This window comes from Apaloderma vittatum, unplaced genomic scaffold (genome assembly GCF_000703405.1).
Source record: "Apaloderma vittatum isolate BGI_N311 unplaced genomic scaffold, ASM70340v1 scaffold20337, whole genome shotgun sequence".
NCBI classification, from domain to species: Eukaryota; Metazoa; Chordata; class Aves; order Trogoniformes; family Trogonidae; genus Apaloderma; species Apaloderma vittatum.
The window spans coordinates 4,034-17,661 of NW_009724821.1; the positions used below are offsets into that span (position 1 = coordinate 4,034).

General features: G+C 46.2%; 1 protein-coding gene across 1 annotated transcript in view; it reads right to left on the reverse strand.

Moving 5' to 3' along the window:
* LOC104276382 (zinc finger protein 40-like) overlaps nucleotides 1–13,628 on the reverse strand; it is a gene marked incomplete at its 3' end in the record, with an annotated part of 34,154 nt that overhangs the window by 1,576 nt on the left and 18,950 nt on the right. Inside the window, 2 exon segments of the mRNA XM_009872675.1 lie at nucleotides 1–4,367; nucleotides 11,254–11,328. The exon segment at nucleotides 1–4,367 is cut by the window's left edge and continues 18 nt beyond it. Of these exon segments, the coding sequence (XP_009870977.1) occupies nucleotides 1–4,367; nucleotides 11,254–11,328 (4,442 nt within the window).

Here is a 13,628-nt window from a genome sequence, read left to right on the forward strand (position 1 = left end):
ATTCTGAATCGTCGAGTGAGGTCTGGAGCGGGTCTGCGAATGCTGAGTACTTGAAGGAAACTCCGCCGAAGATTTGCCGGAGGTCTGCAGCCTGTGCGCGGGCACTTCCGTACCGTGAGCCGTCTGAAACGAAGAAGTCGATTCAACTTGAGGCTGGTGATTCTCTGGAGCAATATTTAAAGAGATCTGTCTTACGAACGGCCCCCTCCTCCTTTCTAGCAGAGGCACATGTCCGGTAACTCCATTTGCAGATGACGCTTTCGGAGCGGCTGTCTCTACAAGCGGGGCAGGTTTGGATGGAGAGATGCTTCCACAGTCAAAAGACTTACTCCTGTAGTCCCCGACCTCCATGGATGGCTGCGTGCAGCTGATTTGCTCCGAGGCGGCACGTCTCATTTCCCGGTAGTGAGGCACAGCCAGGGCGTGCGAGCTGGCGGGAATCATGAGGAATTCTGCCGACTTACTCACAGGCTCTGCTTTCGAAGCGTTCTCAGCCTTCAAAGTCTCATCTTTATCAAGTGAAGCGGAGAAACTGGAGGCATGAGACAAGCTACTCTCTCGACTCAGGCTTCTGGAAAGCGTGGAGTCAACGCTCGACTCCGCAGATGAATGCTCCATTTCAGCCAAGCGAATTCTTTTCTTCTTTGGTGGAAGCTTTTCTGTTGGCAGTTTCGACAGTGTTTCGCTGCGCTGCGGCCAATTAAACCTTTCCGCCTTCTCCGGATCGCTGCACTGGTTTTCTTGGTCCCTGTCTGGTTCTTCTGTGACCAATATCTCGGGAACCTGGATGTTATGCTGGCGAACAAGTCTCGAGGGCTGAAGCGGCGCGCTTCGCTCATTCGGAGCTTCTTGGCTTCCCTGAACTTCCCCTCTAGGTGCTTCTGACGACAGGGGTTGGTGACGCTGGGGAGAACTCAGGTGAGAGCGTCTATCCTCTTGGATTACAATTGTGTTCAAAGAGCGGGACTTCGAAACCTTGTTGGGCTCTTGAGAAGAAACTGGGGATGCTCTTTCAAACGACTCCGATTTCTCAAACGAGCTATTCCTGCTCAGCGAATTGGTGTGCTGTATCACCGAAATGCCAGTCCCTTGTCTTTTCAGCTCCACCTTTTCTTGCACAGCTGAGCTTACCTGCTTTTCGCCTAGCAGAGCCATCTTCGGCTCCGTTGTCTGGTCTGTGCCTCGAGCTACAAGCTGAATTTGGGGACTTTGAAGCAGGAGGTTGCTTGGCTGTTGCGGTCCTACCACTGTTGGTGCACCGTGCTTGGACAGACTAGAAGAATTTGCTGGCTTGCTTTGCCCTTCCGCGTTCTTTGACAGCACGCTCGTATCGTTCTGCTGCGGGTCATCATCATCGCCGACGCTTTTCATTTTCCTTCTTTTTCTTATCTGGGGTGTCTGCTCCCAGACGCCAGTTGAAGTAGTGACTCTGTAGTGCAGAATTTGAGGCTGTGTGCTGTTTGGAACCATTTTATGGTCAGGCTCTCGGGTTGCAGCCTTAGTTTTAGGTCCATGCAACTCTGAGCAATAAAACTTCTTGTGGTTTTCAAAATTTTCCAGTTTTCGATACCTGTTTCTACAGGTTTCACACTCAAACATCGTTCCTCGCACCTGAGGGGACTTCTTTGTTTTTTCTAAATTTGAGCCCTGTGCCACGGACTTGCTCCTTTGCAATAAAGATTCACTTGATAAATTACACCCCAGGTAACTTTCTTCTCCAGATCGCACCAGTCCAAGAACTTGGCTTTCACCAGTAGAAGAATCTTCTATTGCTGCCTGTCTAACAAGGGTCCGAGGATGCCCGCCTTGGTTTAGCGGAGTAGCAGGTCCTGATACAAAGACGTCATCATATAAAGAGCCAATTTTATCATCAAATGACTGACTTCCTCGAAGAGGATGAGAAGGAGGTATTATGTTTGGAGGTACTGCTGAGTAACTGGTAGTGGGCATGGAATTACTTCGCGTTATAGGTAAACAGTCAAGGGATGGTACAGAAAGAAGAAAAACTTGCTTTGATTTCTCAGTGGGTGTGAAAGGAGACTTTGGTATATCAGAGCTTGAGCTAGTTCTTCTTCCCATGGGCTTTAAATCGAACTGGAAAGAATCCTTAAATATGTAGGATTTTGGCGAGTCTATGCTTCCTCTTCTCGAAAGAGATGTTCTTCTGGGTTTCACGCTATCTAACTGTTTGTCATCCACAACAGCTTCGTTATCAGAAATTAACTTCGAGATACGCTCCTCGAGAGTTTTGGTTGCCATGGGAGGTCGCATCTGGCCAGAGAGTATCAAATTTTTTTCGGCACAAACGGTCTGTACCACTGAGGCTACCATGCCACTTGCTCGTGGCACGCAGGGCAGGTTTTTGTTTGCATCTTTCTCAGAGGTCAACAGTCCTCGTACGAAAGGAGCTGGTGGGCTCATTGTTTGATCAGCACTTTCAGAACGAGAGAAATAACCGGAATCGGTACTACCTAAGCTTCGAGGGCTCAGAAGACATTTTCCTTGCTGGTCTTGGGAACCGTCGGTCGCCTGCTGTCTCTGGAGCTGCGCATGCACCGTTCCTACCGCAGGTCCCAGCTGGTCCTCCAACAGGCCCATTTCTACTTTCTGACGCTGCTTTAGGTCATTGTCCTTGAGCAAGGCCGTAGGCGTTAAATTTGACTGAAGAGCTGTTGCCTTAAGATCTGCTTTCCTCTGTGCTGCCGCGAGCTCGGGTGCTGGCTCCGTTACTTTGGGGCTATCGGCCCTTAACGGAGAAACATTTACAGGATGAACTACTACTTTCGGTAAAGTTGCCCTCACTTGAGGTTCCGCATCGTGTAACGAAGAGTCGCCTGGTATACAATCCGGGTTACTTAATGGAACAGGGCTTCCTTTCCGCAACGTTTCCACACTCGAAATGACCTTCGCTATTTGCACGGGTTCCAGCTCTTGATCGTCCTGCCTCTCATCAGCAGTGCCTTCATCTTCGCTGTCGCCGCTCTCTTCCACGTCGGAATGGATGCTAAGTGCTTTGTCCGAGTCGTGAGATAAGAAGAGGCCACCCGAATCCGGCTGTGGGACGAGTCCCAGTTTGATAGCGTGCGCGTGAGACTTTTTGTGCTTGTACAGATTGCTTTTGGTTTTGAAGGAAAACCCACACGTGACACAAGGATACGGGCGCTCTCCAGTATGGGATCGGATGTGCTTCTGGAGAACGCTGGGCTTGGCGCAGGCCCGATTGCAATACTCACAGACATATTTCCCCATCTTTTTTGGCTTCTGGTCTTTCAAGAGGTTACAGATTTGCTCCACGCCGTGGTTGACAACTGACGCTATCTGGGCTGAATTATACAAGGGGCCTATAGAGAGGGGCGTCGAACTCGACGTGCTAACTGACAAAGGTGAAGACGAACTAGCTACTAACTGGTTTTGAGGAAAAACCTGAGTTACGGTGGAAGATGAGGTGTGAACGACGGACGAAGTTACTGCTATGCTGTATATCTGCTGGAGCTTGGGGTTTTCTTGACTCCGCTGTTGCACCAGCGATCGGCTGAAACTTGGACACATAACAACCTGGTGATTTTGTTGACTGGATTTTTTAGTAATAAGGTCTTGTGAATGAGAAACTGTTTGGCCTTGTGCTTGTCCCGTCTTTGCTGCTGCTGCTACGTGCACGTTGTTTAACGTACATGGGTAATAGTGAGCTCCAGCTGCAAACTCGGGCTGGGACAAAGCCGGCTGATTTTGGATGCTCGTTGTATCGGAGGTGAGACTAGAAGAGGTGCTTACAGTTTTATTTGGTCTCAGTTTCTCTACCTGCATCCTGTAAGGGGGGCACTCTTGTGCTAAGGTGTTCAGTTCAGGCTCCATAGCTTTTAATAAGACATCGAATGCAGTACGTGTACACGGGGACGACGTACTGCAGTCAACAAAATTAATACATTCATTACTGTCAGTCTTTGTTTTACTTGATGAGGAGTTTGGGAGAGACTTCTTCTCCGGTGAGTTCAGTTGGTTCGCATCAGCGTCCTCCACCGCCTGCTTCCCCAAGTCTAAGGACTGATGCGTCAGCGAAAGCTTTGTCTGCACCGATGTCTCAGACTTCGTTGTTTCAACACTTAGCTCACGACTAAGAGTCCTCCCGTTTTGTTTGGTACGTGGGTTTCCATTTTGCACAGGCAGGCGATCCTGTGCTGTGGCGTGTTCAGAGGCATCTGGAAGAGCTTTTAGCGGTGAAGGCTCTACATTTTGCTTAACCTTGGCTTCGGCGGGGCTTCTCAAAGGCGATTTGGGTATTTTTTTTAGGTGGTTTTCAGTCACAATCTTTTTTCTTTTCACACCCTTAATCGTATCCTGGGTTCCTCTAGTACCAGCATCGGTGATTTCTGTCAAAACACAAAGAGAATTAAAAGAAGAATATTAAAACTGGATCGCAGAATCATAGAATGGTTATGGTTGGAAGGGACCTTGAAGATCATCTCGTTCCAACCCCCCTGCTGTGGGCAGGGACACCTCTCACTAGCCCAGGTTGCTAAAAGCTCCGTCCAGTCTGGCCTTGAACACTTCCAGGGATGGGGCATCCACAAATTCCTTCGGCAACCTGTGCCAGTGCTTCGCTACCCTCACGGTGAGGAATTTCTTCCTAATACCTAATCTAAATCTGCCCTTTTTCAGTTTCAGGCCATTGCCCCTTGTCCTATCATAATAACGCAGTATATTTTGATTTATACTACTTCATCATCCCCAAGTTTCAGCAGTAAGCCCCGAGGCAACAAGTCTCTCCATCTCTCCAGCCCCCAATATTATATTTTATCAGCAAATGTATCTTAGCAAAAATCTATTTTGTTTTCAGCTAAAACCAGCAATGCTTTCTAACTGGTGCTGCAAGACATTACAAAAGTAATTCACCATAGGAAAAGTGAGAAAAGAAAGGCTACTGAAGGAATATTTTAGCATTTGTAGTAGCTCCTTTTTAGACAAAGTAAAAAGAAACCCCTCTCTTGCACTTGTTTAAAAATTAAAATCGTCACAGCAGGAAAAACGAAGCAGCAAGGCACAAATCCGTTTTCATGTCGTGTTTGTCGCTTTTTCCGTCTATATGTCGCTGTAGTCAAGGAATGAAGGCAACTTCCTCACAGTTATATTTGTAAGTAGATTTATCATGGAAATGGCACAACCACCCACACCATCTGTCAAATATGGTATTTCAGAGCTCCAATTACTGAACTTCAATAGCATTTCAGATGAGCAACTACCACGGATGATAAAACCAGTCGCACTTAAACGACTTTCTATTTGTGCACCATGAAACAAAATCAACTAAATTTGAATGATTTCATTAGCGGCCACATTTGTTGTCGATTTTAAGCCGGTACACAGGCAGAGTTTCAGGGGGACAGTGAGGAGCACATGAAGCGGAGGATTATGCAGCAAGATAATGATATAGCAGGTACTTCTATTTGCACAGAGTCCAATTTCCTCTATAACAAAAATTACATATAGACAGAATTTCTGTGTTAAAACTTAGAAGCTTTTTGTTTGGGTTTTGGGGTTTTTTTTATGGGTATCTGTTGCTACACACCTTTGTTTACCTCAGCAGCGTGACACTTGCTCTGTTAGTTATAAATTTTTTACTTCTCTCCTAACATACACGCAGTCGTAGCAGAGGAACCCAAATATTAAAGGGACGTAAATGCATTTTCTTAAGCTTTTACAAGTCATTCACCAGGCTGTTAGCCAAAACCCTACCTGCCTGACTGCCAGCACGCAAAGCAGAAGAACCTGACGGGACTAGACGTCTCTGAAAAAGTTCGGCCGCACAGACATTTTTGGGAAGCAGCACTAACTCCGCGCAGCGCACATCCAGCAGGAAATGTCTGCAGCAACTGTTCACTTAAACCTTTAAACAAACTTTGCATTTATCGCTTTATCACCAAAAAATATTCGCATTTATCACCAAAACCTATTCATACCAGACAGAATTTGACACACTCAAAGCCAAGCAGTCACGCATCACGATGTTTCGCACTTTCCAATGCCGCACCATTAAATGAGTGGCTCACGCTTTTAAGTTATCATCAATATTATTAACGACCATTTCTTTAAAATTCATCCTCTCCTGCCACTGGTTTTTCTCTGACTACAACAGAACCCAATTTTACATGAATCAAAGCCTTAAAGACAGGGAAAATATATCTCTAATCTACCAACTGAGCGATTAAAAACATGAAGTCATTCTGAATACAAGATTGGGATTTTCCATTATCTCTGTACTGCTTTACTTTTAAAGAATATGCTGTCCGACACATGCCAAGCTGTAAAGATCAGTTGGGAAGTTGAAAAGGAAAGAAAAAAGAACGAACAAAGGCAAGCCACGCACTGCATTACATATAGAAACAGTTATTTTCTTTAGTCTTCACAACCATGAATCGTGCTGCTTCTATACCAATAAAATTCCAGTCTATGGAAATCATGAGAACCAGTTTCTAATTTATATTTCTGACTCTACAGCTTTTGTGATTCCAGAGACGGAGTTTCAGGTTTACTTCAGTGCACCCATCGTTAATTAATTTCCACAAATCAAGGCTGTTTTGCCTGGGCTGGTAACTGCAGGCGATCTCCCTGTCCTCATCTCAACCCATGGGCCCTTCGTTACATTTTCTCCCCCTGTCCAGCTGAGAAGGAGGGGTGACAGAGCCATTGTGGTGGGCACCTGGCCACCCCCCAGGGTCAAACCAGTATAACCCAGTGTTTGCTAACAACCAAATGCCTAGCGCACTCGGGGGAAAAAAGGAATCCCTGACAACTTTCGCTTTCCATTCCCCTTGTGTGAATCCTTTTTGCCTTCCCCGTTTACGTCGAAGCTATTCCACCACACGTTTATCTCCAGCGACACGCTTGCACGAAGATCAACGGCATCGGTATTTCCAGCGGCAACAACACAACTGGGGGAAAGCATCAAGCCCCAAACGCTCAACACTCCTCTGACTTCCAGAGTTACAAACTTTCGGGAGTGTGTTGACTTCCCGGGTCCGTGTACATCCATCAACGAGGTGACGCTGAACTAAGAGAATGTAAAAACATCCCTGTGTGAGGAATAACAATAAAAAAAAAAATTATCTACTTTTCTTTTTCTCCGCACGCCCTGCTCACCTCCCTCTGCAATCTCAAAGCCCTTCTCGTCGTCGGGCAGTAATTTCCCTTTTTCTCAGGTGGTGAAGTGGTGGTGTTGAGAAGCGCTGACACCTCAATCAGACGTCTAAAAAGCATCTTTTTCATAAGCTGTATCACACCAAACAGGATTAAAGTCACCCGGCGCACATCTCAGGGAGACTGGAGAGCACCTCTTCCGTGCTTTGCCTGCTCGGCTTTGTTCTGCTTTGCCATCAAGATTCTCCGTTTTAATTCTTTTGCCTCGGCATGAATTCTGCACTGGGAGCACGACCAAGAAGAAATGACGTCTCTACACGTTGTTCACCTCTAATTTCTCTGCTGCGCTTTGCTCTGAGCACAGGAAACGGAGCAAAAGCCCACGAGAGCGATGGTGTAGATGGCAATCTGGCAGAGTAACTCATGCAGCAAATAAAGGAAAGCTATAAGTGATCTGATTTTTTTTTCTTCCGAAGCATTTGCTGGTGAAGTAGACAGTGTCTTGACAAAATGATCTCAATGATCTTGTTTTAAGTAACTTCCAGCACTGCCTGTCTCAAAGCCTACATGTTATTATAACACCCACTCTCTTTCTCTCCCTTCTAATTGAGCTACGTGCTCGCACTTCAAAAAAAGGAAAAGAGTAAGAGCTTGCACGGCAGCGAGCTCCCGTCTCCTGTTTTACAGAGAGCAAGCAACCACTCTTTGCCTCCACAGCCCAACCAACGGCACAATTTTCCTCGCCTGTCCTCACTTTACGCTGTTGAATTTTTTAAAAAAAATCACCGCAGGCTTACATACAGACACTGGATTTTCGAATCCAAGTGTCTAAACTTCAGCTTCTCAATCTGTACCCCGTCTCCCAGGGCACTCCACGTAAGATCAAGCCTCTCTGGAAGCATTCCAGTAGTAACAGAGGTCTTAAACATCCAGTTAAAAGGTTACTCTGACACCTAACAACGGCAGTGATCCAAAGATGGAAGGATTTTAAAACAGAGAGAACATTACTAAGGATCTTATTCTGATTAAAGCTAAGCCTCCCAATGCCTTTACATACTCGAAATACTCTTATTATTCTTGACATCCGATTCTTATTTCATTTTTATTTTGCTGAAGCTATCAAAAGCTCTCAAGAATCACCCCACTGGGTCTGTTTCCATGAATAAGTAAAGAACATCATTATGAGATAAAGAAATAAGCCTTCCCAGCAAACGTAAGGCCACCAGAACTCACATTAAATGCAGCAGGGAATAACTGAACTTCCATTTGTTGTTAAATTAGCTCTTTAGCTTCATACTGCCTTCTGCAGCCATAAATAATTCTTCTAAAATTATAGATTTTCCAGAGCATACAAAAAAAATAATCTAACAGAAAAGCCTTGACTACATAAACCACACATACAACTATGAAAATGTTCACAGTCAAGAATAAAGCTGTTTAAACATGACCAGTTAGAGAAAAGATGTTGCCAAAAATTAACTAAAACACCATCTTCCTCCAACATTGGGTGATCTTGTGAACGGTTTCACAATTAAATTATCTGTTTGTGATTTAAGGATTATCAGTTGCTGCTGCAAAGTTCGAATTTGGCTAAGGAATCGTTAGAACAACTTCCACGCACACAGAAGAAGAAAGGCCATTAAATCAGAATTATAGAACAGCTCATGAAACGGCAGCCAGCTTGGGGGTTACCAGCAACGAGCAACTGCTACCTGGTCAGAGGAGATACTGAATAGAAAATCCCCCAGATATGATTCTGAGGGGGGAAAAAATAAAAATGAAAGGAACAAGACGTTAACTACGCTCTCTTTGCACGTCGGACATGGCTCCTTAGTCACATCCTCTGCATTCCTTTAACACAATCTTCCATTTGAAAAGCAGGGATCAAACGGAGCGATTCCCACACCATCTGTAGCAACCGAAGAGAAGCAAAGAGCGGCAAAGAGCTCAGACCTAACAACTGAACCGTTTAAAAACGGAGAAGGGAACTGGAGCTCTGGCAGAGCCAGTAGGGAAAGGGAGGTCCCACCAGGCTGCTCACAGCTCTTCCCTTTCCCACCCTCGCCTGACCTCTTCCCCAGTTCGAGGGTCTCTTTTGTTCTCCTTATCACACACACTCTTGCACCTTTTCAGGAGATTCCTACAAAAGACTCCATCCGGGTCAGTCCACAGCACATCTAACTCACCACCCATTTATAATGTTTTATCGTCCCTTTAGTCAGAGGCCAAAGGAACACAACAACTCCCTGAGCTAAAGGAATATACGGAAAGTATGAAAAAAATAAAAAATAAAAACTTATTACTCGTAGGCAAGCTAGCCTACAAGGAAGGTAACAAGTGAAAACCCTCACTTTTCCACACCTGGCTTGCTCCCAGCTCGCATCAGCTAAAATTAGCAACCCATTGCGTTTACTACCCGCGCGTAGGTCTGCCTCTCGAATTAGCTACTCCGTCAGCTCAGCAGCCTCCCGGCACACAAACGAGTTTGCTCCGGCCTCAGATTTTAGAAACTCGCAAGAAATCCTCCTCTTTGTTAAAGCAGGGCCAGGCTCAAAACGTTCCTGCACCCGGAAGCAAAGCCACTGATTTAACAACGCTTTTTGGAATAGCCACTTCCCACTCGCCATCAGCAAGCTGCTTTTTCAACAATTGTTTTACAAAGTGGATTTGTATAATGTCCCTTTGAAAATGATACTTGCGGGCTGCCATCCCTTTTGCTGAACTGTCACTCAAAAAATTTTCTGTACTCGTCAGGAAACGTCAAAATACTCTTACTTCAACATCCCATTAACGCTTTAAGCAAATTCTTGTAATAGCTCCAAAGGAAGAAATTTCAATTTAAAACGGTAAATCTGTTTGTCTGTCTGTCAAAACAATACCAGCTCTTGCTGTGTCTAGCACCATCAGTGGATTTACTGAGCAGATTTCACTGCTAGGAGGCTAAACTGAATGTACTAACCGAAGATAATTAAAACAGGCATAAGAGATATCGACACTGACTCACAACCCAGGAGGTTTAAAGGAGCCAGAAACCTTCCCTGGGTTAAGCCCATGTTCTAAAGTTGTTTCGCAGAGCAAAGAACACGTAAACACCTCCACTTCTACCAGCTTGTCCCCACTGGTAAACAAGACATTAAAATGAACCAGTGAAGAGAAAAACAACGACAACTGAGGTTAAATGGTATCAGAGGCTACTGCTGCTCTCACAGAAGTCAGGAGTTTCCTCCCAGCCCTCCGTGGGCACAAAGCCCTGCACCGAAAGTGCCTGGAGACAGAGAGGACTTTTCAAGCCCTCACCGTTGTTATCAGCAGTATCCAATGTTCTCTCGGTGTGAAAACACCAGAGATTTCAAGGGAAATGGGACTTTATGAAAATGCAAGAACTTGTATGACGTGAGCTACCGGCACCAAGAGTTCCTGCAACTGAGCCAATCGTGTCTGGCTGAGCTGCTGTAAATATTTAAGGAGATAATTCGGTCTTGATTTAATGCCTTATAGCTTGACGTACACAGAACAATTTAAATAAATTACTTCTCAGACACATGTATTGACATATTTTAATGTAGATACACCTTATGAAATCAGACATCAGGAAAATGCACGAGTGAATTGCATGGAATAGCATTGCTAGCTTGCAGGTTTGAACATTTGGAAAGTAAAAAGTAGCTCTGGTGTATATCAACAGAGAAATAAAAAAGACAAGTTAATCCTCTCAGCAGTGTTAGGCAGCACACAGGACACTACTCTAACTTGCCATTTTTGCAGATTATATAGTTCCATTTAGAGCGACTGTACTTCCAGCCCATATGGTTGCTGAAGATAAGGACAGAAAGATGAAAAAGATCAAACGAAACTTTGGATCTCGGTTACACGTCTTGCCCAAAAAGTAAAGCGCAGCTTCCTACAAATACAAAACGGAAAGAAAACGTTTGGGACTGACAACAGAGCGCGGGTGCCGCAGCAGCAAAGGATCCAGCAAGCTCGCGTGCTTCTGAACCCACAGGAAAAATTCAGGGGGACATCCGTGGAGGATGAGATCACTCTGGAGGCATAAATCGAAATGCTTAAACGGTTTAGCATCCCATCCCCAGATTTTTGTTTCATCTCTCCTCAATCTCCTACTTCCCCTGAACACGAGAGGACGGTGCCGACTGCAGCCGGTGACCACGGGCACATCACCAGACTCACACGAGTCGTCTGCGGGACACGGCAACATAAAAAAGGCACCAATATTCAAGGGAAGACCTACGTAACTGTTTGCCTGCTGAGGCAGAATGCTTTATACACGATTTATATATAAAATTGTACATTCAGAATAATGTATTTGAAACTCCCTCCATAATTTTGTGAACGACGTGCATTCAGTTAAGGAGAGGGACAATAAGGGAGGAGGGGTTTGGAAGATCCAAAATACGTCTCCCCACAAATCTGCAGCAGAACCTACGTTCCTGAACTCAAGTCTCTTGCGTTCATTTATGACGACAAACTTCCTCGGCTAAATCTTAGTGCAGCTCCATTTACTAGAAAAAAAGTCCAACATTCTGGTTAAAAAAACAGCAGATGGGCAAGCAAGGTAAAGGGCATTTAATTTCAGCTGCCTCCTCCCCAAGCAAACCCACTATTCCAAAGGGACTGCAAGTGTGGGAGGGGAACATATGTGCATGTGGATTGTGCATCTCGGAGAATATTCACTGCTGGAACTAAATCTCTCCTTTCTTCTACTCTTTCCTCGACAGCTCAAACGTACATTCCCACGGCAGGTGGGACCTAAGCAAGCGAACAGAGAGTATTACAGCCCCGCACGGAGATGCAGCGACTGTAGAGCACCTCCAGCAAAAGCTGTGCCAACCCTGGGGCTTCAAAGACAGAGCAGCACCCACTGAAGGTGCAGATGGAGCCCCATGACAGAGGCTGGAGGGAAAGAACTTGCTCGGACCTCGCTGGAGTCCAAACCAATGGTTCCGTCTTGGTGGTTTCTCAGTAAGTAGTGACAGAGTCTCCTGCCACTTAAACAACCACTCCTCGTGCAAGGCAAAACTCTCGGACCTGCCAACAATGTTTCTGTATCTCTGGATGCAAATAAGGAGGGCACTGCTGACACCGAAGCCTGGGACTCTGCAAAGAGAACTGGCCCGAGAGAAGTCCTCATACTGTCTCAGGGACTGTAGGTAGGTCACAACTGCTTGGGCTTCTGCAAGCAAGAACAACTTAGAAATCCACCTTCACAGACCACAAAGTGAATAGTTACGCTGAGGATTTGAAACTGAGGATGCAGGGGGATACACAGCTTTGTCTTCAAATTCCACGTGCAGCATCTCCTCAGCCCACCCCACCGGCAAGCGGGCTGGGGTTGCACGAGAAGTTGGGAGGCAACACAGCTGGGACAGCCAACACAGCTGGGACAGCCAACACAGCTGGGACAGCCCACCCTGACTGCCCACAGGGGTATTCCACACCCCAGGACATCGTGCTCAGCTTAGAGAGCCGGGGGAAGAAGGAGGAAGGAAGAGATGTTCAGACTTAGAGCGTTTATCTTTCCTAGTCACCATCACCCACGACAAAGCCCAGTTTTCCTGGGGATGCCTGCCCACTGGAAATGAACAAATTCCTCATTTTGCTTTGCTTGCATGTGTGACTTCTGCTTTACCTATTAAACCGTCTTTATCTCAACCTATGAGGGGTTTTTATCTCCCCGGTTTTTATCTCTAGCTTCCGATCCTCTTCCCGATTCTGCTACAGAGCTGAGCTGCTGCCTGGGGTTAAACCATGACGCTGCAGAAAGTCAAAGGCTTGATCATCAAATGAGAAGAGCAGCATATTCAGAGGGATGAAGTCACACTCGACGAGCAATTATGATGGTCTGCAATGAGGCTGAGGAAGACGCGTGTCCCCCCAGACCACGCTGGCCCACCCTTAGACTCTGAGGACGCAGCGATCACCATGACTGAGAAGTAGGATGGGGAAATCCATCTTCCACCCAACCCAGCTACTTATCATGGATCCGTGTGGCTGCGACACGGCAAGAAGGAGTTATCTGAAATGCTGTAGCTGAGTCCGGGGCAGTGCTCGAACAGCCAGAGAGACCTCAGGAGCGGCGGGCAACGCCAAGCACACATCAGGCCACCAGATGGGTCTTCAGTGGATCTGCCACCCTTTTTAGGGCAAATCTTGGTGTTGCTGGAGTTTGCCACCGACTTGAGTTTCCTGAACAGTTTCAGAAGCAGAGCAAGAGATTTAGGCAGCAGTCTCAGCATCGCTGCTGCCAAGTGTGGGCATAGCCAGGTTCACAGAATCACAGAACGTTAGGGGTTGGAAGGGACCTCTGAAGATCATCCAGTCCAACCTTCATCCCAGCAGACCTAACCACTACACCACAGCCTCAAGTGCTAGATCTACTTCTTTTTTAAACACCTCCAGGGTTGGTGACTCCACCACCTCCCTGGGCAGCCTGTTCCAGTGCCTCACCACTCGTTCAGGAAAGAACTTCCTCCGAATAT